At 33.0% G+C, this 27,511-nt stretch overlaps 1 protein-coding gene across 1 annotated transcript; it reads right to left on the bottom strand.

Annotated features, from left to right (window-relative positions):
* Positions 1 to 106: 106 nt before the first annotated feature.
* LOC144547134 (uncharacterized) lies at positions 107 to 25,039 on the bottom strand. Its single transcript, XM_078295726.1, has 65 exons — positions 24,810 to 25,039; positions 24,018 to 24,149; positions 23,305 to 23,448; positions 22,749 to 22,894; positions 22,327 to 22,542; positions 22,062 to 22,221; positions 21,375 to 21,524; positions 21,018 to 21,154; positions 20,693 to 20,839; positions 20,460 to 20,561; positions 20,294 to 20,351; positions 19,879 to 19,980; positions 19,569 to 19,606; positions 19,318 to 19,444; positions 19,054 to 19,218; positions 18,764 to 18,895; positions 18,561 to 18,670; positions 18,411 to 18,468; positions 18,032 to 18,209; positions 17,585 to 17,790; positions 17,315 to 17,434; positions 16,517 to 17,197; positions 16,101 to 16,222; positions 15,866 to 16,024; positions 15,398 to 15,547; positions 14,867 to 15,244; positions 14,372 to 14,539; positions 13,872 to 14,060; positions 13,218 to 13,385; positions 11,212 to 11,379; positions 10,953 to 11,120; positions 10,699 to 10,866; positions 10,440 to 10,607; positions 10,176 to 10,343; positions 9,927 to 10,094; positions 9,621 to 9,788; positions 9,372 to 9,539; positions 9,123 to 9,290; positions 8,870 to 9,037; positions 8,424 to 8,591; positions 8,169 to 8,336; positions 7,912 to 8,079; positions 7,657 to 7,824; positions 7,340 to 7,507; positions 7,048 to 7,215; positions 6,526 to 6,693; positions 6,270 to 6,437; positions 5,946 to 6,113; positions 5,313 to 5,480; positions 4,876 to 5,022; positions 4,586 to 4,744; positions 4,080 to 4,185; positions 3,891 to 3,962; positions 3,598 to 3,672; positions 3,312 to 3,482; positions 3,009 to 3,143; positions 2,537 to 2,692; positions 2,088 to 2,213; positions 1,931 to 2,001; positions 1,748 to 1,847; positions 1,599 to 1,655; positions 1,429 to 1,485; positions 1,255 to 1,335; positions 1,041 to 1,111; positions 107 to 732 (listed from the first exon to the last, which is right to left on the bottom strand). The coding sequence occupies exons 1-65, from the start codon at positions 24,810 to 24,812 to the stop codon at positions 609 to 611; spliced, it is 9,714 nt and encodes a 3,237-aa protein (XP_078151852.1). The 5' UTR covers positions 24,813 to 25,039; the 3' UTR covers positions 107 to 608.
* Between the last annotated feature and the right edge of the window lie 2,472 nt (positions 25,040 to 27,511).

The raw sequence follows: 27,511 nt of genomic DNA, 5'->3' as shown, positions 1-27,511 counted from the left end.
ATCTAGATTCATGAAGTGCAGCTTCTGTAGTTTCCTGTGTGGGTTTGCCATTGAGGTTGCGCAACAGAGGCTGTATTTACATGAACACTTTCTGCAGAAGTATGTTCAAGCAACATTTTCAAGTTATTTATACAAAAAAGAAAAGAATAATGGCTGTAAATACAACGCTCCGTTGTTCAGGCACAAATGTAAAGTGACAAGCAGAAGTTTGAGAGAGAGCAAATCATTGAACACAGTCAAGTTTCAAAAAGAAATTCCTTCATTAATATAACTTTCATTTATTTAAAATACATCACATCACGGCCTCTAACTCTCAGCAATAGTGCAACCATAGCACTTTATTGTCATGACCAAAATAAAGATGATGAGCCTCTCCAATAGGAGCTCATAGTCTTCACAGGGTTTTCACCCCTTGGAAATACATAACTCAGATCCCATCCAAGGGGATATTGGGAAACAAATGAATTAATGAATCTATCAATACTGCGGCAAAAACAATGGATCATCGACACCTCCATTTCTTTGATTGAAGCAGACCGGCTCACTAGAAAGCTCTTACAAAATTTTTGTAGTTTGGTAATGCAAATCGAAAGAATGATATCTAATACTCAGTAGTGTCTCTGTTGCAAAAATGCAAAGCCAGGGTGGTTGCGAATTGATATTGGTAAGTCAGAGTCTCTCATCTCGTAAACAGTTATCGACCGTGATAGTTCATCCAAAATTAACGGAGGGCTGCATTGAGGAAACAAATTACTTGAGAAATTTGTTTATTCTAATTGCTAGGCATATTTAGACAAAATGTATATTGATATGAACCAATAGTTATCATGTTGGTACTTTCCATATGTATGTTGTTGTTACAGTACGTTTTGGCTGACAGAAATCCAAAATTTCTTGGGCACTTGCTGGATTTATCGATTAAAAGTTTAATTATTTTTATACCATTTATTCAGATTAAGGTGAAAGCAAAACTTTTATTTATCCTTCCACCGACAATCAATTAAAATTAGCAGAGCACAATTAGAAACAAGTAGACTAACCTGGATCCTTCAGTCAACATAAATGAACTTTTGGGTTCCCTTGCCATCATCTGATTTATCTCAGAAGTGACCTATATATACATGATCAAATTAGAAATACTTACTAATGCAGTTGCCATGCCTTCTGCGTTGTATTATCTTTTAAATCAAAAGAGCAAATAACATAAAAATAATAAAAATAAAAAGAACAATGTATGAACTTCAAATGACATACATGTTGTGAGAGGATGTTGGTGCCATACTTGTCATCCCAATACAAGGTACTAAGACGATGTAACTGCTGCATAGTAAGACTCTGAATACAATTGCAAATGAAAGTCATATTATTGGCTTATTTAATTAGAAATTACTGATGTGAAGTGCACAACATAGAATAATATCTTATTACCGGGCAAATATCGTTGGTTATATCTGTTAGTGTCTTTCTCTGCTTTTGAAGAGCCACCTATTGGGTCAAAAGTATAAAAATGTTGCTTGTCATGTAAAATTGCTATACTTAAAAAAGAGTGATAAATTCATTTGGATAAATTTGCTAGCAATTGGCTGGAGATAATATACCAAGAATTCTACTGCTTGCCGTATGTGCTTAAGCTCCTTCCATGCAGCACCGACATGCTGTAAAAAGAAATATATCTGTCAGTAAGTACCATCCTTTGATTTCAAATATAAAAAATAATAAAAATTCAAATGTCATAAGAAAATGTCACCTCTTCAGTTGAGTCACGGCACCATGACTCAAGTTCTCCCAATCCTGCCTTAATAAACTCTCCATTACTGAAGGAACATGATTCACGCCTCAAAAGTAGACTACAATTCAGAAAAATCAATATTTACCATGCAATATAGTAAAATAGAACTCCAGTAATATATTTTCAAACAAAAAATTATACCTGTTGAATAATTGAGTATCCATAATTTGGAACAGCTGGGTAAAGAACCTTTGGATTATATATGATGGGACCTGTAAAAAGTAATAAGAATTTCAGTATAAGTTTCTAAATTTTTTGAGAATAGATCAGTTTACTAATTTATAGCTTCGATACATACATAATTAGATTTTAGTATAGTCATGTAGTTGTCTAGAATCCTGACAATTTGCTGCCACTGTCCAGTAGAAGAGCCCAAAGTTTGCCCAAGTCCTTTCATTGAACTCATACGTGAAACTTTCGGTGCCTGAATTTTTTTTAACAGAATAAGAAAATTTGTTACACAAATAAAATTATTATTCATTGTGTTTGCTACAATCCAACCGTTATCATGATAATTTTCTTGTGATTGGTTCACTCACCAGCAAAATTTCTTAGTATTAGGCTATCAGATCAAAGTGAATTTACGTTTTGTTCTTGACAATTCTATGTTATTTTATGAAACATGGTGCATGAAGCACATTGTTTCATCATGGCCTCTTTCTCCAAAAAAATTAATATTGGAGAGAAGAAATATAACAAATTTAAACTTTAAAGAACTGATGAACAAGTTAGCAAAAGTAGGTTCACCTGGATACCCAGCAATGAGGATAGTTCGTTCTTCAAGTTGTCTCTAATGGTAGCCAGCAACTTTTCAAGGAGCATTATAAGTTGTTGTATGAAATTCGCACCACTGCCGGAAGCACCTCCAAAATTGGTGGCAAAACCACTCATAGAGGAGGATGTCTAGTTTCCAGAAATAATACTTAGTAAAGTGATAAATAATTAAGTTCAATCGTGCCATGAATGCTTAATTTTAGGTGAGTGGCCTGATATACATGAATATTTGGTCACTTAGTCTTGATGTTTAAGCCTCAATTGAGCTCTAAAAATAACCTCGACTTCAAAATTAAACAACAGTGAAACAAAGATGGAACAGAAAAAAAAAATCCATATCAATGAATCTGATTCTTGGTTGTCCTAAATTATAATTAAATGGGAAATCCTGATGATATTTTCTCTCTACCAAAGAAAAATGAAATAGCTAAGTTTTCTTGCTTACCCGCGACATCCTGCGTCTGCGTACTGGGGCCGGTCCAGCAGTTACACCACTTGTTCTATGTATCTTTTGCAGGAGAGGCACTAGCGTAGATAAGTTTGAAATCCAATATGCTAATGTCTCATTATTATCTTGATCCTAAAAATAACAAACATATGGAAAGCAGACATTTTAAGTTTGGCCTTATTGAGGAAAAGGCTGAATGTATCGATATATTCCTTGGATAACATTCTATAATACAATTGTCCTTGGAGCACTTCACTCATTGCCTTAACAAACATTGCATAAAATATAGTGATTTCACACCTCTGCTGCAGAGCTTATTTTCTGAATGAGAAGTTCAAAGACACTAGTCCTGTCAGCTTCAAATGATTTCCAATTTACGAGGCACTTATATATGAGATTGGCTGCAACTGGCGCGCCGTTTTGAAATCCAAGATACTGTGAGATGGACCTGATCAGTAGCTCTTGATTTTCCTGTCAAAAAGTATAAAAAATAAATTATGTTTCCAAAATGGGAAAATAATTTATTGTTGTGAAAAGAGTTAAAAGTTTTTTTTTTTTTCCAAAAGAAATCAAGCTTTTAGCTAACCTGCTGTTGTTGCTCATTAAATGCATTTTGTTCTCTGTCATCCTCTGAATAGAAATCTCCTCTCGGAGTGGTACTCTGCATTTGATTATTCATTAGATAATTTGAGTATAAAAAAACAATTATTTTTATTAAACAAGAACAAAGACCTATTACTAAGTTTGTACCCCTGATATGTCATATATTTGCATGGTTAAAGCACTAGATGATGAGAAAAAGAAGTTCCAAGCTGATTATTTAATGTTGTCTTAATGAACTATTTAAACATTTCAACACAAGTTTAACAATGTATTCACCATTGGTGCTCTTGGTGCATGATATGGAGACTCTGGAGCATTGTAGCCATTGAAGCTCTCTGACATTCTCTGCTAAATGGTACGCAAAATGCAATTAGGACTGCATATCCATGACCAAGGCTAAAACAAATTTGATCTGGACAAAATGATAAATGATACTCTCTAATATTACAAGTTTACAACACATACCTGAGAGATCTGACTTCCCATTCTCCTGAGATTTGGAGGAAGTTTGGCTCCGGTTTGGCGAATAGAGTTGTTTTCCTGCTCCAAATTCAATGCTTTCTCTTCGAACCTAGTTCCAAAGAATTAGAGTTCCATTAATATAACCATACAAATTATTGGTTCAATAGAAGAGACTAAAATGTTATTCTTTTGTACAGTCATCCAGGATCAAAGAAACCAAATATCCTATCACGTGAATATATAATGATAAATTAAAAATAGGTATTTGGGGATTTTTTAGCTAAACTAGATGAACGAGCAAATAGTTCTATCCATGAATATAATTATAGCTTCACTTGTTTGAAATTAAACATGAAAACTAAACTTTTATACAAATCACCCACTGAGAGTTGGTATCATTGTAACTTTGTAACTTTGTAAGCAGTTCTGTAGGGATCAAGACATTATGTACTATCAAAGGAGGGTTTGTCATATCTTGTAATTTTGGGGAGGTAATATATTTTACAAACCTCCTGTTGGTTTCACGAAGTTGCTCGATAGTTAATTCGGAGAATTGAACTTTCTGTTGCAATTCTTGGTTTTTTCTTTGGGAATCAGACAATGCTTGCTTGGTTGCATCATGCTGTTGTTTCTCTGACTGGATCTTGGCCTTTACATCTAGTTCATATCTACATTGTATGAAATAAAAAGTTTAGATGAAGGTACTAGTGTACCAATTAGAAGACAGATATTTGGTCAACCAAATTGGGTGATGCATGCTGTATTCTAAGAAGACAATGTGAAAGAAAAAGGAACCTACCTTTTCACACCTTCTTGAAATTGGCCTATTTGCCTTTCTAGTTGTTGGATTTTTCCATTGGCACTAGAGAGGGAGTTCTTGGTTTTATCATGCTGTTGTTTCTCTGTTTGTAGCATTATCTCTCTCTGTCTTGCATTTTCTTCAATCCTATTTCATTCACAAATTAACATGGAAAACTATAAGATTGGCTATGCTGTTAAAACAGTACAGCTACTATTATGGATATTATGGTCGGGTAATATAAATGGTACATCTGAACATTTTTGAAATAAATTACATTTTGAATTACATACTACTTTTAATCATGATTACTTTCTAATAACAACAAAATCTGATATATAATTGAAAACCAACTATTTTCAACTGAAATTTGGAGGTTTCAATGCTGTTATTTATTTAAAAATACAGCAATATATCAAACTGATAAAGAAGCCAACCTTTTTAGTGCATCATGCAACTGACTGATCTTTTTATCAGCAAGTTGGACCTTTTGAAGCAACTCTTTGTTTCTCAGTTCAGCATCAGTTGCTTGTTTCCTTGCATCATAAATTTCTAGTTTTCCTTTTAGCATCTGTTCCTGCATTTCTTTAGCTTTCTCTTCAAATCTGCATTGATTAGGTCTCATTCAGCATCAAATTGAAAAAAAAAAAAATGTTCTTTGCTCGAATATGAATCTACTACACTATCTTAAAAATAGAAACCTCATCAAATATAGCAGCTGTTTCTAAGAAAAAACAGCTGGTATGACTCACCACACCAAAATAAAACTTATCTAGTAAATTCTGCTACCAAATTTTGTTCTGTATAGTGGTGTAATAGTGTTTGTCAAGGATTGCAGTACTAGAGGCTACACTAGTTAGTTCATAACACAGGGACCTGTTCACTTCTAAACTCACTTTTTGTACTCGAATTCACTTAATTATTACCAGTTGAGCCATAGTCCAAAGAAACAAAAATTGGGAGAAAAAGTAAGAACACTTAGTTGCAGAATCAATTTAACTTGGTAATAAGCAGCAGGTATGTAAAATTTATGCTGCAATTAACTCAAGAATCATAAATAGAAGTATAACCTTGCCATGTCTTCCTGTAGCTTATCGATTCTGCTACTAGAGGCCTCATTTCTTTTTAACAATTCTTCACTATATTCTTTGGCTTGTACAAGTGCTCTCTGTGTTGCCTCATGCTCTCTCTTTTCTATTTGCACTGATGCATCCTTTGCAATAACTTCTTCCCCAAGCCTATATTTTCAAGGAAAGAATCAATCTTAGCCATACTGAAGTTTTGTAAAAGTAAGGAGTAAAATAAAGTTTTAGTGAATGTAAAACTTATATAACATTATATATATATTGCCAATTCTTTTGGTATGGTTATCTACACTGTTAATTGTTCCAAACCTTTTCAGTTCTAGTTGGAGTTGACTAATTCTTTCATCAGTACTTTCAGCTTTTTGTGATAGCTCCTTCATTTTCTCCTTTGTCTCAACCAATTCTCTCTTTGTTGCATCATGCTCACGTTTTTCAGTTTGCCATTGCGTCTCTTTTCCGATTTCACTTTCTTTGAGTCTGTATTGGATGTGCCGAATAGAATAATTAGTTCAAATGCATGGAATCAACCGATACCAAAAACTAATATGAAAAAAATAATATAGACCTCTGCATGTCATTTTGGATCTCATTAATTCTTTCACGATCCTCTTCAATTTGTTTCATTAGCTCTTTGTATTCATCCTGAGATCGTTTCAACGATCTTCTAGTGACATCATGCTCTTGCCTTTCTGTTTGTAATACATCATCCTTAGCAGCTAGGCTGTCCTCAAGCCTATTTCATTGCAATAGTAAAACTCATTTGCTTTTAAGAATTTTAATTCACAATATATTGCTGTAAAAAGCTATAGCTAATAAACAAATCCACTGGTGCTAGAGGTCAAGGGTTCGACTCATTAACTCAGGTTTTCTGGTCCTATATGGGACATGCATGCGCTTAACTTACTGTAGCGAGGGTTAGATCCCTCAAACTTTGGCACCTGTTGATTGTTATCTTGGCTCGGTCGGACACTCCAAATAATGTATGAGAATGGCAAAAAGAAAAAAGAAATAGAGATAATTAGACCCAGGAAAGATGCACATTTTTTTTGCAATTGTAATAATGGATGGAATTCTGCTATGTACGGACCTTTTTACATCTTCTTGAAGTTGGACAGTTCTGTCATTGGAATCTTTGCTTTTCTGTTCTAATTCTTCTGTCTTTTTCTGAGATTCTGTGAGTAACTTTTTGGCTGCATCATGTCCTTGTCTTTCTGTTTGCAATATGACTTCTGTTGAAGCCTTAAATTCTTCAAACCTGTTGAAATTTTAAATAAAGATATTTCTTCTTAAAAATTATATTCTGGAGTTGTTATAGTTAAGGAATAGATTGAATTTGGCTCTATCATACAAAATTAATAGTAAAGTTTTAGCATCAAAACCTTTTCACGTCTTCTTGAAGTTGATCAATAATTTTGTTAGCTTCTTTGTTCCTTTGCACTAACGCTTCATTATCCTCTTGAAGCGCCTTAATTGATCTTTTTGTGTCCTCATGCTCTTGTCGTTCTTTTTGTAATAAAGACTCTTTCGAAGTTATTGATTCTTCAAACCTGTTCCATGACTCAGTTAATATCCTCTAGATTATGTCCACTGAAAATCTTGATTTATGTCTCACATACTTATGGAACTTGGATTATGTATCAACATTAAAAAATAGTAATATTATCATATGTATAGATAGTAATTATTGTTCACAAACCTTTCTGCATTGTCTTGAAGACGATCAATTTTTTTATTGGCATCTCGAACTTTCTTTTCCAATTCTTCACTTTCTTGTTGAGATTCTTTAAGTAATTTCTTTGTTACATCATTTTCTCGACGTTCATTTTGCAACATAGTGTCCTTGGAATTTACGGCATCTTCAAGTCTGTTTCATAAAGAAAGTGATCAATCTTTACCCCCACAGAAATAAGAGCTTATAATAAAGACCATCTAAAATTGAACTTGTGCTAACCTTTCTATCTTGTCTTGAAGCCGATCAATTTTTTTGTCCGCATCTCTAATTGTGTCTGATAATTCTTCAACTTTTAATTTAGATTCCCTGAGTATTTTCTTTGTTGCATCATGCTCTTGTTGTTCACTTTGCACCTGTTCCTCTTTTGATGAAATAGTTTCTTCAAGCCTATTTTATTCCCAAGCAATCTTAGTTATCCACTATGAGAAAGCTAGATTCTACATGAGAGAAATTAATAAATTCATTTGCTTATGCACCTTTCCACAGTGGCTTGATGACGATCTATCTTTTTGTTAGCTTCTTTGATTTTTTCCTCTAGTTCTTCATTTTGATCTTTAAGTTTCTTAAGTATCTTCTTTGTTTCTTCATGCTCTTGCCTTTCTATTTGCAATGAGCTCTCTTTTGCTGATATGGATTCTTCAAGTCTGTTTTATTAACAAATGAAGAACTTAACCCAAAACATTGATAAAACAGAGGAGAGTTCAACAACCTCAATTTAATTTTATACAAACCTTGCTAAGTTATCTTGCAATCGATCAGATCTTTTGTCAACTTCTTTCATTTTATCCATTATTTCTTCATTTTTCTCGCGAGATTCCTTAAGTAGTTTTTTTGTTCCATCATGTTCTTGCCTTTCTGTTTGCAATAATGTCTCTTTTAGAAGTATATTTTCTTCCAACCTGTTTCATAGTGGAAAAATAGCTTTAGTAAAATTTGTAGTTAATATATTCGGATTGCTTATGAAGTGAGTTACATTGTCATGGATCTCTATTATATGAATTGTTTTGGTAAACTTTTTGAGAAACACTAAAGTTCAAGCTCGAGTTATCTATTAATATCCATAATAGATCCCCAATTTGGGTTTTGAATATACGACCTTTCATAGGCTACTAGACCAAAGACTAGTTCTCAATTGGTTTTGTAAACTTGACAATGAAGAAGCTAACTTTGCACAAACCTCTTTATCTCGCTTTGAAGTTCATCAAATCTTTTGTTAGCATCTTTGATTTTTCCATCTAACTTGTCAATTTTCTCAAGAGATTCTGAAAGTAAATTTGTTGTTCTATCGAGTTCTTGTCGCTTCTTTTGCAATAATGCGTCTTTTGAAGATTTGGCTTCCTCGAGCCTGTCTCATGATTGGAATTAACATAAATTAAAATCATCTTATAACACATTATGTATATTTTTTGTAAGAAAATATTTGTACCGACCTTTCTAAGTCGTATTGGAGCTGATCAACTTTTTTATTTGCAATTTGGACTTGTTCTGTTAATTCATTATTTTTCTCCTTAAAATCCTTGAGAAACTTTTTAGTTCCATCGTGTTCTTGTCGTTCAACTTGTAGCGTTGTCTCTTTTGACAATATTGTTTCTTCAAGCCTATATCACAGATGAATTTAATTAATTATTCACTATGAAAAATTAGTATGTTTTTTCCAACATTTGTGATAGTTTACTAACCTTTCCACATTATCATGATGGCGATCGAGTTTTTTATTAGTATCTTTGAGTTTTTCTTCTAAGTCTTCAATTTGCTCCTTGTACTTCTTAATTAATTTCTTTGTTTCTTGATGCTCTTCCTTTTCCACTTGCAGCAAAGACTCTTTTGAGGACAAAGTTTCTTCGATCCTGTTTTAATATTGAACAAATTAAAGTTTTCATCTTAGTTGTCTGATTATGAGGAAGATTTTAAATTTAAGTTGTACGTACCTTTCAACTTGTTCTTGAATGCGATCAGATCTTTTATTAGCCTCTTTGATTTTATCCATTAATTCCTCATTTTTCTCATAAGATTCTTTAAGTAATTTCTTTGTACTCTCATGTTCTTGTCTTTCTGCTTGTATCAGCATCTCTTTTGAAGCTATAGTCTCTTCAAACCTATTTATGATGCAATAAATAATTCTAATTATCAATCACTTGATAAATGATGCTTACATGAGAAGGTCGTAATTTGGATTTGTCAATAGGAGTTGGTATTGTAAGCCTAACAACTGAGATTTTGAACTCTTTACAAACCTCTTCATATCATCTTGAAGCCTATCATATGTTATGTTAGCATCTTTGAATTTCTTTTCTAATTCTTCAATTTTCTCGTAAGATTCCGTAAGTAAATTTTTCGTTGTGTCAAGTTCTTGTTGTTTCAACTTCAGCGAAGTCTCTTTTGAAGCTCTAGCTTCTTGAAGCCTGTTGCATGATTAAATTCATTATATTAATTGCTTGATCTTTCCACTGTTATAAATAGATTGTTTTAGTAAAGTAACAAACCTTTCTACATCATCTTGAAGTTGATCATATCTTTTTTTATCAACTCTTATTTTATCTAATAGCTCATCATTTTGCTCTTTAAGTTTCTTAATAAAGTTCTTTGTTGCATCATGATCTTGTTTTTCTGTTTGCAACAAAGTCTCCTTTGAAGCTATGATTTCGTCAAGCCTACAAACATGACCGAATTAGCTTTTAATACAATTTGGTCTTTATCATTTAGATTTATAAACTTGAATAATAGCCAATTAATATTCTTTTACAAACCTTTGTAAGTCTCCTTGAAGTCCTTCAAATCGTTTATTGGCATCTTTGTTTTTCTTTCCTAAATCCTCTATTTTATCAAGAGATTCAGTAAGCAAATGCTTTTGTTTATTGATTTCTTGTTGTTTCTCTTGCAATTGTTTTTCTTTAAAAGCTTTAGCATCTTCTAGCCTGTGTCATGGTTGGAATAGGTATATGATCATATTAGTATTGTTAACAACCTAAGTATCGGTTTAGTTTTATAAACGAGCTCTTTACAAACCTCTCCAAGTCATCTTGAAGTCGATCAAATCTTTTGTTCGCATCTCTGACCTTCTCTATCAATTCATCAATTTTCTCCATGGATTCCTTAAGTGATTTTTTTGTAGCATCATGTTCTAGTCGTTCAGCTTGCACCGTTGACTCTTTAGAAATTATAATTTCTTCAAGCCTATCGCATGATTGAATGGGTTCAATAATTCATTAAAAGAAGCGCTTAATTGTAATAAGTTGCTAAATCCTACAAATTATGTGAACCTTTTCAGATCTTCTTGATGTCGCTCCAACTTTTTAGTTGCATCTTTAATTTTGTCTTCCATCTCTTCATTTAGCTCCTTAGATTCTTTAAATAATTTTCTTGTAGCTTCGTGTTCTTGTCTTTCTGTTTGCAATACAGTCTCCTTTGATGATAAGGCTTCTTCGAGACTGTTTCATGCATGCATTATTGAACAAATATATCTTAAGAGTATCAGTTCAATCCAATACAAATAAGTTTTGCTCATTATCTTTAACATACCTTTTCATATTTTCTTGCATTCGATCTATTCTTTTGTTAACGTCTTTGATTTTGTCCATTAGTTCTTCATTTTTTTCATAAGATTCTTTAAGTAGTTTCTTTATTCCATCATGCTCTTCTCTTTCTTTAGCCAACAAAGTCTCTTTTGAGACTATGGTTTCTTCAAACCTGTTTCATGGTGGAATCAAAATTTTTGATATACTATTTTTTTTAGCTATACTGCAATTAAACATTTGAGGTAATAACTTATTTAATTTGGTGCTAATTTTGTAAGCTTAATAATGACGTAACAGACCCAATGCAAACCTCTTTATGTCTTCTTGAAGTCCTTCAATTCTTTTATTAGATTCTTTGAAATTCTTTTCTAATTCATTAATTTTCTTGTTGGATTCATCAAGTAAACTTTTGGTTGTATCAAGCTCTTGTTGTTTCTTGTGCAAAAACATCTCTTTTGAAGCTTTGGCTTCTTCAAGCCTGTTTCATTAATGAACTTGATATCAATAGATTTAACTTAGGCAAAAACTTCATAGATGTAGCTTATTGAATAGTATATACGGACCTTTCAATTTCATCTTGAAGACGGTTGAGTCCTTTATTAGCACCTCGTATTTTTTCATTTAAATCTTCATTTTTCTCTCTAAGTTCCTTGAGTAATTTTTTGGTTGCATCATGATCATGTTTTTCGGTTTGAAACAAAGTCTCATTTAAAAGTATGGTTTCTTCAAGCCTGTTTTGTTGTCGAAAGAATAAATCTTATTTAGTCATATATTAGACATATCAACAAATTAATGCTAGAGTTTAATATTTAATATATGAATTCTAAGCAAACCTTTTGATTTGATCTTGTAGTCGATCAAACATTTTATTATCATCTTTCATTTTATCCATCAATTCTTCAATTTTCTCCTGAGATGCCTTTAGAAAATTCTTTGTTGCATTATGCTCTTGTCTTTCTGTTTGCAACAATGCCTCTTTTGAAGTTATATTTTCCTCGTGCCTATTAATGACCGAAGAGTTTACCAATAATCATATGAACAAAGAAAATTACTTCATTTTTGTACTGAAAATTAATCTTGTAAACAAAATAATATATGCAAAACGAACCTCTCTATCTCATCACGAAGTCGATCAATCATTTTATTGGCATCTTTGATTTTCTTTTCTAATTCTTCATTACTCTCTTGAGATTCTTTAAGTATATTTTTCATTGATTCAAGCTCTTGTTGCTTTCTTTGCAATATCATCTCTTTTGAAGCTTTGATTTCTTCTAGTCTGTTTCATGACCGAATAAATAGCTCTTTATCTTGTGTTTACTACTACATGCACTCAAATTAACAACTTAATTTGATAAATATTGAACGAACATTTCTATGTTCTCTTCAAGTCGATCAATTCTTTTACTACTACCTTTAGTTTTCTCTAATAATTCATCTATTTTCTCTTGAGATTCTTTAAGTAATTTCTTTGTTACATCATGTCGTTCTAGTTCCATTTGGAACAAATTTTCTTTTAAAGCTATGACTTCGTCAAGCCTGTTTCATACCAATTTAGTTAGTTTATATGTATGTATCAATAATTTATATAGTTTATGAACTTCATATAAAAGATAAGTTCATAAACCAACCTTTTTATATTATCTTGTAGTTGATCAATTATTTTATTAGACCCATTATTTTTTTCAATTAATTCATCATTTTTCTCCTTTGATTCCTTAAGCAATTTCTTCGTTGAAGAGTGTTCTTGTTCGCTATTTTGCAACAAAGCATCTTTTGTAGCTAGGTTTGCTTCTAGCCTGCGCCATGCTCGAAATAATAAGATTTGCAAAGTCACCTGTCAAGCTTACAAATACCAACACCAAAACTCCAAAAAAACAAGAGATAAAGCTTAAAATAGATATTTCCATGGTAAGAGTCGAACACTTGACCTCCGAAGAGGAAGGTAACTTGTATGGACCAACCAATGGATAGATTAATAACTATACCATTATACTACTATTAACATCAAACCTGTTAATATTTCTCTGAAGACGATCAGCAGTATCATTAGCATCATCAACTTCCCTTGTCAATTTTTTACTCTTTGCTTGAGAGTCAATGAGCTCCTCTTGTGTTGCTTTGTGCTCTTGTTTCTCCCTTTGTAGCATTACCTCCTTCGCAGCAGCCTCTTCTTGATACCTATTGCCAAAGAAAACATGTATGCTTAGCTTGCAATTTTGATTTTACCTTGTTGATTGCCTAATTTAAGTTGCAACCAATTTTTCAATCAATATCCATCCAGAGTAAAATGTTGTGCAATTCAGGTATAGGTTCGCGATTGATGTCATAACTCATAACTAAAGAGTTCAAGCATCTTAGAGAGAAATTTTTGCCCACTTGAATTGAACATTAGCTACTATTGTAATTTTTTGTTTAATTGGAATAATTCATTGTAAGTTTTGTTGAGTCCTTTTGTCAATGGTCCTATCGAGGACCTAGGTTAAGTTGGGGATAACTAGCTAAAGCTATAACCTGTGAGCGCGATAATATCTTTATCCCATAGTTATCCCTTACCCAAACAGATCCTTAGGGTACCAAAATATTACCAATCAAATAGACGTTTGGTCGAAAATTATTATGATATAAAAGGCAAAAAAAGAACTCTTTTAGAAATTATGTACCGACCTTTTTGATTCAATTTGAAGTTCGACAATTTTTTGATCAGCACCTTGAAATTTCTTAGTTAACTCCTCATTCTTCTCTTGAGAATCTGAAAGTTTCCTTCTTGTTACATCATGTTCTTGTCTTTCTGTTTGCAAAAGTGTCTCCTTTGTCTGCAGCATCGCCTCCTTCGTTGCTTTATCTTGTTCAAGCCTATTTTATACATGCAGCTCTTGCTTAGTTCAAAACAAGGATGAAAAGTGTATAAACTTTCATGCATCTAGTACAATATATTACAGGGGTGTTTGGACAAATCAAGATGTTCAAGCAATAATTCTACTTTTTGAATAGAATCACTTAAGAAACTATGAAAAGAAAAGATAACGTTGATAATATTAAATAGAATTTGCAACTTTTAACATGAATTTCATCATGATAATAAAGAAACAGTTTAAAGAGTTGTAAAAAATTCAAGTTCGGCAAGTTATACAAACAAAAACCAACAAAAACCAACAAGTACAAACCTTTGCACATTGCCTTGAAGATCGACAATTCTCATATCTGAATCTTCAACTTTTCTTTGTAATAATTCATTTTTCTGTTGAAATTCAATGAGTGTTTGTTTAGCTGTGTCATGTGTTCTTTTTTCTGCTTGTAACATTGCCTCAATTGAAGTTGTCTCTTCTTTGGACCTGCATTTAAAGAGTTAACAAATATCATTATTTTTATGAATGGCAAGTAATATGTTGGATATGTTTGGATAAGCAGGTATGGAAACCAGGTGTTATCATTTCGATCAGCAAGTTGAATTTACCAAGTATAATCATCTACATGTGCCGTTGACATTTCTTATAGGTATACTTAAGATGTGATTGTTCAAATTGTGAGTTAGTGGCATCAACTAAAACATGAAGTTTTAAAAAGATTTTGTATTAATCCTTACCCTCCTGTTAATAAAGTTCTCAGATTTTTAAACATTCATGGGAATTTTATCATTAGTAAATTAGCAATACATGTACCTTTTCAAGTCGCTTTGGAGGTCATAAATCTTTTTATCAGTATCTTGAAACTCATTTTGTAAATCTTTCACTTTCTCCTGAGATTTTCTTAAGTCACTCTTTGTTTCATCATGCTCTCGTCTTTCTTTTGTAAGAGCATACTCTGTTTCATCACGCTCTTGTTTTTCTTTTGCTAGTGCATTCTTTGTAGTCTCATGCTCTTGTTTTACTTTTTCTAGTGCACTTTGTGTTGCATCATGCTCTTGCTTTTCTTTTGTTAGAGCATATGTTGTAGCCTCATGCTCTTGTTTTTCTCTTGCTAGGACATTCTTTGTTGCATCATGCTCTTGCTTTTTTGTTTTCAAGAGAGCCTCCTTTTCCGTCGCAATTCCTTTATACCTTTAATGTGAACATAACGAAATGTTATTACAACATATATGCTACACACAAAATTCTAGAAGAAAAGAAGATGAAATAAGTAAAAGTGCCCATTTTATATCATTGTTGTTGAGTACAAGTGAATGCTTATTCAAATTAGGTTTTTCTAATTACCTCTCTAGATCTTCTTGAAGCTGTGTGACTTTCCTTTCAAAGTAGTCAACTTTCTGTTCAAATTCTTTGTTCCTCTCTTGTGCTGCCGCAAGTTCATTTTTGGTTATCTCCTGTTCTTTTTTCATCACTGCCAGTTCATCTTCTTGGATTCTGTTTGAAAGGAGCATAAAGTACTTAATTGCACAAGCTTTGCTACTGCTTCTTTTTCTCCACAAGCAGTACTCAATAGCAACCTTTTCAACTTTCAGTCTCTATTTAAATCCCAGAGGGTCTAAATAATTGTTTAGTTAACAAAAAAATATGAAGAAAGCAAATGAGAACATTTCCTATAAAACCACTTCATTGGGATGCACCTGTATCAATACAGATTTAATTCTAGATATACTCTTTAGATTTCATAAACAAGTGCATCATATTTCTTCATGTCAAAGACAAATTATCATACTCTGACCAAAATTGTGTCCATACCTTCTCATCTCCTCTTGAAGCTGCTTTATTCTACTATTGTTTTCTTCAGCTTGCTTTACTAACTCTTCACTCCTTTGGGAAAGTGCATTCTTTGTTACATCATGCTCTTGTCTTTCAGTTAGTAGCAAGGCTTCAGTTGAAGATGCAACTTCTTCTAGCCTGTTCATGAGTAACAAATGTTTTTAACTAAAACAGAAAACTACATGCTTCAATTATACTAGAAGAAGAACCAAACCTTTTGATGGTTTCTTGTAGTCCATTGACAATTTCTTTATTTGCTTCCCCAACTTTCTCTTGCAACTCGGCTAATTCTTTCTTCAGCAATTCATTTTCTTGGCTTGCTTCGTCGAACTTCGCCTGTTGCAATATGATGAGATATTAGTAAAACATAGTTGATTATGTTATATATACAAGAATATCAACTAAATGAATACATGATTTGAAAAGGTGGTAATGATTCAACCAATGCGAATGATATGTGATTGTCACGGATCTACTATATCAGATGTCAAATTAGTTTTATCTTCATTTTTACATGGAGATAGTTTTTCACTTTGGTAGCTAGATGATGCCAAGGAGAAAAAAACATCAACCTATTCGAATATCCCCATTAGAACACCCCAGTAGGATTTTAACAAATAGTACATGTACCTGTAACTGATCCATTTCTGCTCCTTGCTTCTCCATTGCTTTTGCAAGTGCCTTTTGCCTCTCGGCTTCAAGTGCTTGTTGTCTCTCAGCTTCCTCGATTGCTCTTCGCATCTCTTCTTCAGCTAGTGCCTTTTGCCTCTCTGCTTCCTCAATTGCTCTGCGCTTTTCTTCTTCTGCAAGTGCTTTTTGCTTCTCTGCTTCCTCAATTGCTTTGCGTCTTTCTTCTTCCGCAAGTGCTTTTTGCCTCTCTACTTCCTCAATTGCTCTGAGCCTTTCTTCTTCCGCAAGTGCCTTTTGCCTCTCAGCTTCCTCAATCGCTCTTATTCTCTCTTCTTCCTCAAGCTGCTTTTGTCTCTCGGCCTCAAGTGCTTTTTGCCTCTCAGCTTCCTCAGCTGCTCTTTGCCTCTCTTCTTCCTCGAGTATTTTTCGCCTCTCTGCTTCCTCGGCTGCCCTTTGTCTCTCTTCTTCCTCCTGTATTTTCCTTCTCTCTGCTTCCTCGGCTGCTCTCTGCCTCTCTTCTTCCTCTTGCTTTTTCCGCCTTGCAGCTTCCTCGATTTCTCTTAGCCTTTCTTCCTCTGCCATTGCTGCCATCCTCTCGGCTTCCAGTCGTGCTCTTTCCCTCTCTTCTTCCTCGAGCTTTTTCCTCCTCTCTTCTTCCAGACGTGCCTTTTCTTTTGCAATCTATTGTAAAATTAACAAAAAACATTCAATCATAGTCAAACTTCTAGTAAAAAAATTAAGCAAGATTGTGGACAAAGGAGAGTGGATTAGCATGATTTATAATAAATTATATAATACCTCTCTAAGCCTTCCGAGTTCCCTTTTAGCAAGAACCCGTCTTCGCCAACTCTGGGATGTAATAGTTGCCTTCTTAAGATGCTTGTGGGCCATATAGTCTCTGTGGCAACGCCATTTAGCCTATGCAACAGAAAGATAAGCTTCTCAGGAAAATAAATAATAAATGGTAGTATTGAAAGATTAGTTATCTAAGAATAGATTGATATGGATGTTCTTTTAGACCAAAAAAAAAAATGCAGAGTGTCTAGAAAAAGAAGAAAGCAGCATTACCTGGATGTGAGTTGCTGCTCTGTTTCTCAATTTGTCTACCAATGCCAAGTGGGCACTCAATGCACGAAGACCAGTCTGGATTGTGATTGTCTTAGATACAAGGTTTTTATAGGACTTTCTAGTGGTATAACGGCGCCAGTACTTTTGTATTTTGATCGATGCATCTAGCCGTCTCATACGCTCATGCAGATCACGAGCCAGTTCAGCTGCATACCATATCATAAATTCATAATTAACAGTTGCCAAAATAATATTTTCTTAGTATTGAGTCTATTGACAAGTGAAAAAAACACATTCCATGCATAATTAAACCTAACAATCACCCCAAAAGATAAATATGTTTTGCACTGGAGTTTGCGTAAAAATACCACTAAACTAGCACATGAACGATTGGCAGCATCTATGTGAAAAGAAGTTAATATAAATGTTCAAGAAATGAGGTCTTACCTCTGCAAGCAGCTTGGACCATAGCACTAACTTCCCGCAGGTGGAGGTAGTTCTTGCGTGTGTAATAAGTCTTCCATTTTCTTTGTATTTTCGTTGCCGCACGTCCTAGCACCTCTGTTCTCCTGGCATCGAGCTCTGCCATTTGCCCTGCTCTCAGGAACACCTTTGTTTTCCCTATCTGCCAAGGCCAATGATGTGACACATCTTAAAATCTATTCTTTGTGCTAGCATCAAAGTTTTGATATAATGTGCATTCACTAAAGGGATCCTGAACCTAGGATATACATACTTCTACAAAAACCAATATTTGGTCAAAAGTCTCAAAACCCAAGAAGTAAAAACTCACAGATCCCTATGACAAAAAAAAAACATTATTTACCTGGTAACGTGTTAGTCCATATTTATCCAAAATTTTGCGGCATGCTTCCTTCTCTTCACTAAAATCCAAAAATAGCATAAATGCATTAAGTAGTTGAATTTACCAATGTAAGAGACCAAGTTGAACTTTTAAGAAAAGCATGATACTTACACTCCGTCAATGAGACTAGGTCCAAGAACTGTAAAACGTTTAAGGAATTCAGCAAATGTCCTTCTTGTTGGAAACCCAAGACAACTAATTCTAATAGCTTCAAGGACACCCTGCACCAAAGGTTACATTTAGAATCAATGTTCCTTTGAATGAAGAAAATAATTGGAATATAAGTAACGGTAATTTGGTTATAAATTACTTACTCCACATTGCAATTGTTGGAGAATGCTTGAATTTTGAAAAATCATAGGCTTGAGCACATTATTTGGCTTCACACATCTCACATAATGTGGCTCAGTTGCGTTTAAAGTTTCCATTAGCGAGTTCAGTTGCAACTGATAGTTATCCAAATAATAAGAAATTATCAGATAAAAATTTCAGTTCCAGGTAAAAGTTTCCTAAATATGAAACAACATTTTATATTGAAAGTTTGGAATAACTTGCATGAAATAAACAGGTGGGGATAAAGTGTGAGAGAATAGTGGAAAAAAACCTTGAAACGAGTACCAATGGAGTTAAATTTTGCAGATTTAGATTCTTCTGTAATAGGAAATAAATTGGACACGAAGGGGCATTGAGACTCATTAAGCAACTCATTCTGTTCCGGGACCACATAATCTTTGTTCTTGTCTAAGAATTGTTCGGACTGATAGACCACCTGCATTTAATGTACATAAAACAATCCAGCTTATTTCAGATCACTATATTAAATTCCAGATCCATGGAGGACTGTTGCAATTCATGAAGAAATTCTTACATCTCCAGCAAAGTGTGAAATTGTGAAGGCAGTGCGAGAAAGCTTTGGTTTGCTAAACCTTTTGTGTGTTTTGAATTTGTTGTACAAGTTAGAAGCAAATGTCTCGTGTGTTGCTCTGGGTAACATGCTGTTAAATACAAATAATAATGAAAAAGAAGAAATGAAAATCATTAGATATTAATTTTAAAATTATCATATGCTAGTACTCTTACATATATCACTTGTAAATACAGTCAAAATGCAGGGCTTACCAGGATTCATCAAGTAGTGCTAAGACTCCATTAGGTTTCTGAAAATAAAATAACAAGTATATTGTCACCACACATTAACCTTTCTTAAACAAAACAAAAAATGAGATTCTTTCTCCGTGATAAGTAACAGAAGAGAATAAAAATGTAAATTTATATGCTTCTTATGTTAAATCTTATTAGTTTAAAGTTCAAACATCAATTTCAGGGACTAGCCTCTTAAATTTGGCAGTCCATTTAATTTATTTACATGCTTCTTGAAACCAGGCCAAGCCCTCAGCAAAAATTAATTAATTCAGAAATTTTCTTTTACCTTCTCAATCAAGTCCAACACATCTTGGTTATCACTAAACTCGATGTAGCTCCAATCGATCTCTTCCTTGTTATACTCCTCTTGCTCCATTTTGAACACATGCTGTATTAAGTCGAAAACAACATATTTTTTAAAATCACATCCTTGAAAACTACAAGAAACTTGAAATTTGCTCTGTTTCGCAAGGATTACCCTTTCATTCAAAATGGAAATAAAGTTCAATTATGAAATCCTAAGCAAGATAGTTAACCAAAAAGCTGGAAAAATAGTAATTTTTGCCTGGTGCTATTCATTGATGTGGGTAGCAGCAAGTACTGAACATCTGAAATAGACTGTTGTGAAGGGTTTAACTTTTGGAGTCGAATGAATTTCATTTCTTTAAGGTATATGTAGATTACAGATTCAAAAGGGATACCTGGTTGAAGTGCTGTTGTAGCTTTTCATTGGTGAGATTAATACATAATTGCTCGAAACTATTTCATGAAAGAAGCAAACAAAAGGAAAGTATTAAATGTAAGCTATATACTATCTTTGAATCATTTCTGCTACATAAATTTCATATTTTAAAATTGAGAGCTTACCTATTAGTTTTGAAACTCTCAAACCCATAAATATCGAGTACACCTATCAGTACTTTTGAATTTGGATCCTGCCCGATTGATACATTGATTTTCAGTACAAGCCTATATTTCAAATAAGAAATCAGTATAAACATCATCTGCCTTGCAAAATACAATATGCATTCTATAAAATAATTAATAATGGTAAAATTTATATATATATATATATATATATAGGAAAAAGGAAAGAGTACCAATCGAACAAACGGGAATAAATTGTCTTTGCTAAACCATCTCTACTAACTACAGCAGAATTTGGGTCAAGCTCTTTGTCTATACTGCCTTCGCGAGTAACAATCCTTTTGTATATCATTGCCTTTTCTAATTTTCCCACATCAACCCTGTATGCAAATATCAAACTTGTAAGTTTCATTCTTTTGAGCATTTGCATTTCTGATTAGAAAATTTGGTTCAACTCATGGTCGAGTTAGCTATAATGACATACCAATCAATTAGTTACAAGACATGCTTCCCATGAATGTAAATCCATATGTATTTGAGTAAATGAGCAATAAGTACCTCAGTAGTTCAGCTGCGGTATTCAGATGGAATCTTGATTGATCATCCTTAATCTGAGATGAATCAGGCTCTTTTCCTTTACAAAAGTTAACATTTCCAAGATGAAGTATAGCTGCCACAATCCGAAATATACCATCCTGATGATATAAGTTTAAAAATAATTATTAATAGCAACATGTTGTAAGTACTGTGTACATCTTATAAATTTGCCACCTAGTTAAAGTTTCTATTGTTCCTGCAAATTTTGAATGTTCATATATAACCATATATTTAGTGTGCATTTAATCAAGACATAACTTTAGTTTTTTTTTTTTTTTTTAAAAGAAAAAAAGAAAGTCCATTGCTAATAAAATTAACCTGTTCTTCTTCATTCATGCCAACAACATCCATAGCACTTCTCATGTCCAAATATTCTTGGAGGTCATCGATGCGATCCACTTTGAAGCAGTCTGACTGGTTCAAGTAATGAAATTGCTGTGGATCCCCCACTTTGAACCTCTCTCTATGCTGGATGGTGCATACATTTCATCACATTAATCAATGGGCACTATAAAAATACTTAACATCCTAGAATAGACTGTAAGCTTCTGGAGCATGAAATGCTCAACGCAGATCCAACAAGGACACGTCTATTAATTTCTTCCAGTAATTTCATCCACATTTATTTTAATTATCCTGGTTTATAAAAAATCGGATCTAATGAGCCCTGAATAAAAAAATGGTCCATGTAATTAGGAAAATCATAACATTAAAAATCATTTGATTCATTGGTATATATTTACTGCTCCCTTTTCATTGAAGATTTAATGGCTAGAAATGACCTTCAAATTTGATGATTTTCACATGCAACTACATAGATGACATTATTTGTAATACATTTTTGACAAAGCTTCAAGAAAAAACATTGTGATCTTAATACAAAATTATAACACAATAACATTGGGGAAGTCTGCCATGTGGAAATTCAATAAATTTGAAATGACATGGGTAACTTCTATAAGAACAAAGAGTGGAAGGTCGAGACAGCAATTTATTAGTTCATACCTCAGGTGGTGAAGCACAAAGGAAATAGAATATATGGTAGCTCCTCTCAGGAGAACCAATTTGGCAAACACGAGATTTTTCAAGCAAGTAAGTTCTGACAGCTGCACCAGAAATCTTTCCTCTGTCATTGAACTGGATCTCCACAAACTTACCAAAACGACTGCACCATAACAAAAATAATAGAAGATAATAAATACCAAATGAAGTGCCAATTTACAATAACAGTGTAATTTGATGAAATAAAAAGTAATATATCAAAAAATACCTTGAGTTATTGTTCCTAACTGTTTTCGAATTTCCAAAAGCTTCAAGAATAGGATTAGACTCCAAAACTTTCTGTTCAACAGTTCTCTCTCCTGAACCAGATGTTCCACCAATAAAAGCAAGATATCTCATAAGTAACTTTGTGGCCTCTGTTTTACCAGCACCACTTTCACCACTAACCAAAACAGAGTTGCTTTTCTGTTCATTTACCATAGCCCTGAATATTCATCAGAAAACACAGATTAAAAAAGTCTCTTGTTACAAATTTGAGTCAAAATTCTGTCAAGAAAACATTGATTCACAATGTAAAATTTTCCTTTTCAAGTAAATGCCCAAGAAATTGGACTATAATATTTTAGGATCATAAGTCACAGTAAAAGCCAAGTACACAATGAGATTGTCAAAGAAAGCAAGATAAGTTACCTATAGGCAACGTCTCCAATAGCAAAAATATGGGGAGCAATCTCATTTAGATTTTTTCCTTTGTGTTTTTTCATCAAGTCTTCACCAATTAGATGTGGCACCCTTTGGAAAGGGTTTACGGCAATCAAGATGTTTCCGACATACGTCTGAGAATAAAAATAATGAAATTGTTTTGGTCAAAGATTACCATACTAAATGCTCAGTGGCAATATCAGTCAGGGAAAAAGGAGAACCAATTGCAGTATTTTGAGCGCCAAGCAAGAAACAAATAAACAAAAAGAAATAAGGGGAATATAAATATGGCTTTCGGCTTTAGTTTGCTTTATGTGCAGGTATGGTACAATTCATGATATTCATAATGCCTTTCAGTATCTAACCAGAGTGTACCAATAGATGCTTGGAGGAAGTTTAAGGGGTTATATGATCAGAGCTCAGCATTTGGTTATGAAATAACAAATTTACCCTTCATAATACCTCAATTAATGATCAAGCACCCAACTGCATGCTAGTAACAGTTTGGATGTATAAATAAAGTTATCAGTTCATTTGGACTCACATAAATGTCATTTCTAAAATATCTGAGAGCGACATTTTGCAAAACACCAGGTTCATGCAAGTATGAGAGCCTTGTCATGTCCTCTATCCCTTCCTCCGGAAGCTCTGTATCTTTCATTTCAAGGCTGTCCACTTTTACTACAATCTGAAAAAAGAAAATGACGATGGAGTATATGTCGTTAAGTCATACAAAAATTGACATGAAGTGAAAAAATGACTATTCCAAGATTAGAAAAGTGTGTAAATGGTATTTTCCAATCGTGTCCGCTTAGTTTAACATAAAGTGCACAGCATGAAATACGAAGTACAAAATCCACAAATTAAAGTAATAATCCCAACTGCATTAATGATCAACAAAATGGGAGAGGTCAAATTGAATTTATTTCTGATAAGCATATATATAGACCAAGTTCTGCTAAGGTCCCAGTACCTTACACAACTTTAATGCATAATATAGGTCGAGGCACAAGTAACGCCCAAAATCTTTCAAACAATCTCAAAATCCTCCAAATATAGAAAACAACTACCCGCTTGGGCGCTCTGCTCTGTCCCTTATGAGAGAAACAGTAAGTGGTTCTTTGTCACCTTTCGGCATCCTTGAAGAACACAAGTTGGAAGCACCGATAAATAAATTTCGAGTTTGGTTATGTACGACATCTCTGATTTCCAGGGGTACAGATGATAAAATAAAGAAATAAAAATAAATAAACATACTGTTTTTCCATTGGTCAAAACAACAGTGGCATCATCTCCTTTGATCTGAGAGACTTCTCCATCTATCCAAACCAAATCAGGGTCGTCTGAGCGAGCCCATACATGCGACCCCACGGCAATTTTTGGGCCCGACTAGCAAAACAAAAATGTATAATAACAATTATTCTCCTAGTTATTTTAATAATTTATCAGATAAAAGGCACCAAAAGAATACTGGGTCTAGATAAACAATTCTATAACAAGAAATAGAATTGATAATACAAAACAGTTCATGTCAAATTTGAATTGTGGATTGTACTATATGACATGCAAATCAAAGAAATGCTACCCAACTAAATTAGTTAAAATTAAATTTAAAATAACCATGTTGTCATATTACAATTTCATTCACCTTTTGTTCTTACCAAGCATCTAGATTTCTCAAGTCAACCATTGATAATTCAGAAAACCATAGGGTGCACTTATATGCAATTCAGAGAAACAAGAAATTTTTAAAATCATTCCAACATCAGAGAAAATAAAGATTCTGATATTTGCCATTCTCTGACAATTGATGTAGAAGGTTTCTGCACCAATAAGTGATCCACTACACGTACAGATGACTCCACAAAGGTGCCATTAGAGGTATTAATTATAAGTAACATAGCTGTCAAGATGCCCCATTTATTCACAGAGGAGAATTAATTTATTGTAATATTGTGCATGGCAGCATGAGCTCAAACCAACAAAACAAAACCAGAAAGAAAACTAAAAAAAAACAAATTAATTAATGAACAGGTTGATGATAAGTACCATTTTTCACCCGCCGGAGATAGAAACCGGAAAAGAAAATAGGGTCTCTCGATCCCTTGAAAACTTTTATGAGTTCAATGCTCCTTCTCAGTTGTATGGGGAGCAAGAAAGTAAGAAGCTTTTTCTTTGTTCGATCGAATTGAAGTATAGAACAAACTATAAGCTTTGGAATTGTTGTATAACACAGTTTGAGAGAAAGATAAGAGGAAGGCAAAGAGAGAGCAAAGGTCGTCTCTCTCTCTATTCTCGCCTCTTTCTCTCTCCCTTGGTTTGAGTTGAATCTTTTTCGATCGACTTGTTAATTTTTCACTTTGGTTTGTAAGAGGTGTTCGTGCTTTGCACTTCATTCGCAGAGGTTATATCCCTCCGTTCTTTCTAGAACCGGAGCATTCCATTTCCCAATGAATGAAGACCCTTTTTTCTATTAAAAAAGGAAAAAAAAAGAAATTTCGCCTTCGGGAGACAACTATTACTTATACGGTTGTAAGTTGTAACAGAGAATTTTTTGTTATAAAATGTTGATACTGTTACTTTCATAAAGAATGTTAGTTATGTTAAAAAAGACATGGTCATGCTTTTTTTTTTATCACAAGCAGTCACTAGTATGATTCTAGAACTAGAGTTGTAAAATTTATTGACCGAAAACATGAACGAAACTCATAAATGGACAAATCCAGTTCGTTTCTACTGGAGAGGTGCAGTTCGTTTCAACTGGAACTCGTATTGGTCAATATAGCGGGATCTCGAAAATCGTTTCACAAACCAAATCGGCAGAAACACACAGAATTTGACAGGCATTGATGCAAAATTCCAAATCAATTTTCAAGTGATTTGAGATCCCTGCACGATTTGATTGACGGTAGATATCCATTTTTTATTTCGCTGATTTCTCCCAAATATATATATATATATTTATGTACAAAATATTATCGAAGAATGTTTTGATAGCCTAACCAGGGGATCTGCTGACACTTTTCATTGCTTATTACGTAGATATATTAAAAAATATATATTGATTACACCTGTAAAGAGCCGCAGCATAGCAGCAGCGCACAAAGTACTTTGGCATTTTTAAAATGGAGAACATTCTTAATTACAACCAAAAATAATAAAAATAATTAATTATATTGTATCCGTACGATTGAATTATGTTCTCTTTATTAATTAATCAGATGATGCCATATTTTTCACTTCTCATATAAAAGATATAACTTTGATGTTTTTGATGTGTAATGAAAAATATAAAACAAAATAATTTTTTTGGATTCCGCTATTGAGTTATTGTGCTATTAATTTTTAATATTTCGAAATAATATCTATTTTTGTCCCAAGTTTTTCTACATTCAAAGTGTATTTTATAGACATTATTTTATTTTAATTGTCTATGAAAGACTCTCGTCTAAATTTTAAACTACGACCTCCCATACAGAGAATATTGCCTTTTTGCCACGGACTAGACTAAATGTTGTTTCTTTGAAACGAAGTGTCATTAGATTGAGCACATAATTTTTTTTTTGGTACGATTAATATATAGTTTCAGCAATTATTTTTCGATGAATATATACCATTCTCATTCCTACGGATACAAACAGTCATATTTTTAATTTTATTTTTTTTGACAAAGAAAAATGAAGATCTAGCCTCCATATTTCATTAATAAGACACAAGATATGTCAAAAGATAAAGTTTAATTAAAAAAGACAGTCATATTTTTATGTGGTGCACAAGAATTAAGATGTGTCATTGGACCTCTTTATGTAATATATCTATCAATAATCATTTAGTGATTTTTTTTTATTTAGCTGTTCTAGCATGCATCTCACCTAATTTATTCACATATTCATTTGATATTTTGAAATTGAAGTACAAAACTAAAATGGTAGATGCGTTCTTTATTCCTTAAATAGTGAGTTGCATCGGTTTTGAGGACATCTTCTCTTCCATTAAATTATTTAAGAAAAAAAAAATATTGAAGTTTTAATGGTTTTATGAATCTGATTCAAATTTAATACACACCCTATCTAAATATTAATGGAGAACATATTTACAAGCTTTCATTTGTTAACTACACAATATTTTTAAAAATATTAAATGGATGTACAATAAAAGTTTTTATGTTGGATGTACACTAGATTTAATCATTTTATTTTCAACTAAAACCTTCTACTCTGTTTAGCTTGCAAGTTATAGCACTTTTCATTCAAAATATACATTAATATATGGGTTATATGTTAATTTTAATTGCACGACTATACAAAACTATTGCATGCTAAATTAGAAATTTTTTCTTTTAGTAGTTGTTCTTATTTCTAGTAGTTGTATTTGATGTTTTTCTTTCATACAAACATGATGTACTCAAAATTTTATTGTTCTAATAGAATTCACACCTAGACAGCCACTGTCAGATTTAAAAAAAAAAAACAGAGAGAGTGGGATGTCAAATTCAGCGGAACTGAATTGGCTTATATAGCTCTCGCTTCTGCTAAATTATTCAACAGAGTTAAGACTCTACTTTCACTAGATTATCCAGTGGAAATAGGCTTGTCAGTTTCCGTTGAATTATCTAACAGAACTAACCATGCATTCTGTTGGATATTCCAGCAATTTTTTTTTAAAAAACTGTAAATGCGTTGTTGTGTTTTTTAATGTGATTTATTTATATGTTATGAATAAAAATTTCGGACTTATTTAATTTGGTCCAT

This window comes from Carex rostrata, chromosome 31, assembly GCF_964058835.1.
Source record: "Carex rostrata chromosome 31, lpCarRost1.2, whole genome shotgun sequence".
Lineage (NCBI taxonomy): Eukaryota > Viridiplantae > Streptophyta > Magnoliopsida > Poales > Cyperaceae > Carex > Carex rostrata.
Note: the sequence above shows the minus strand (reverse complement) of the source record. Positions and strands in the feature narration are given on the sequence as shown.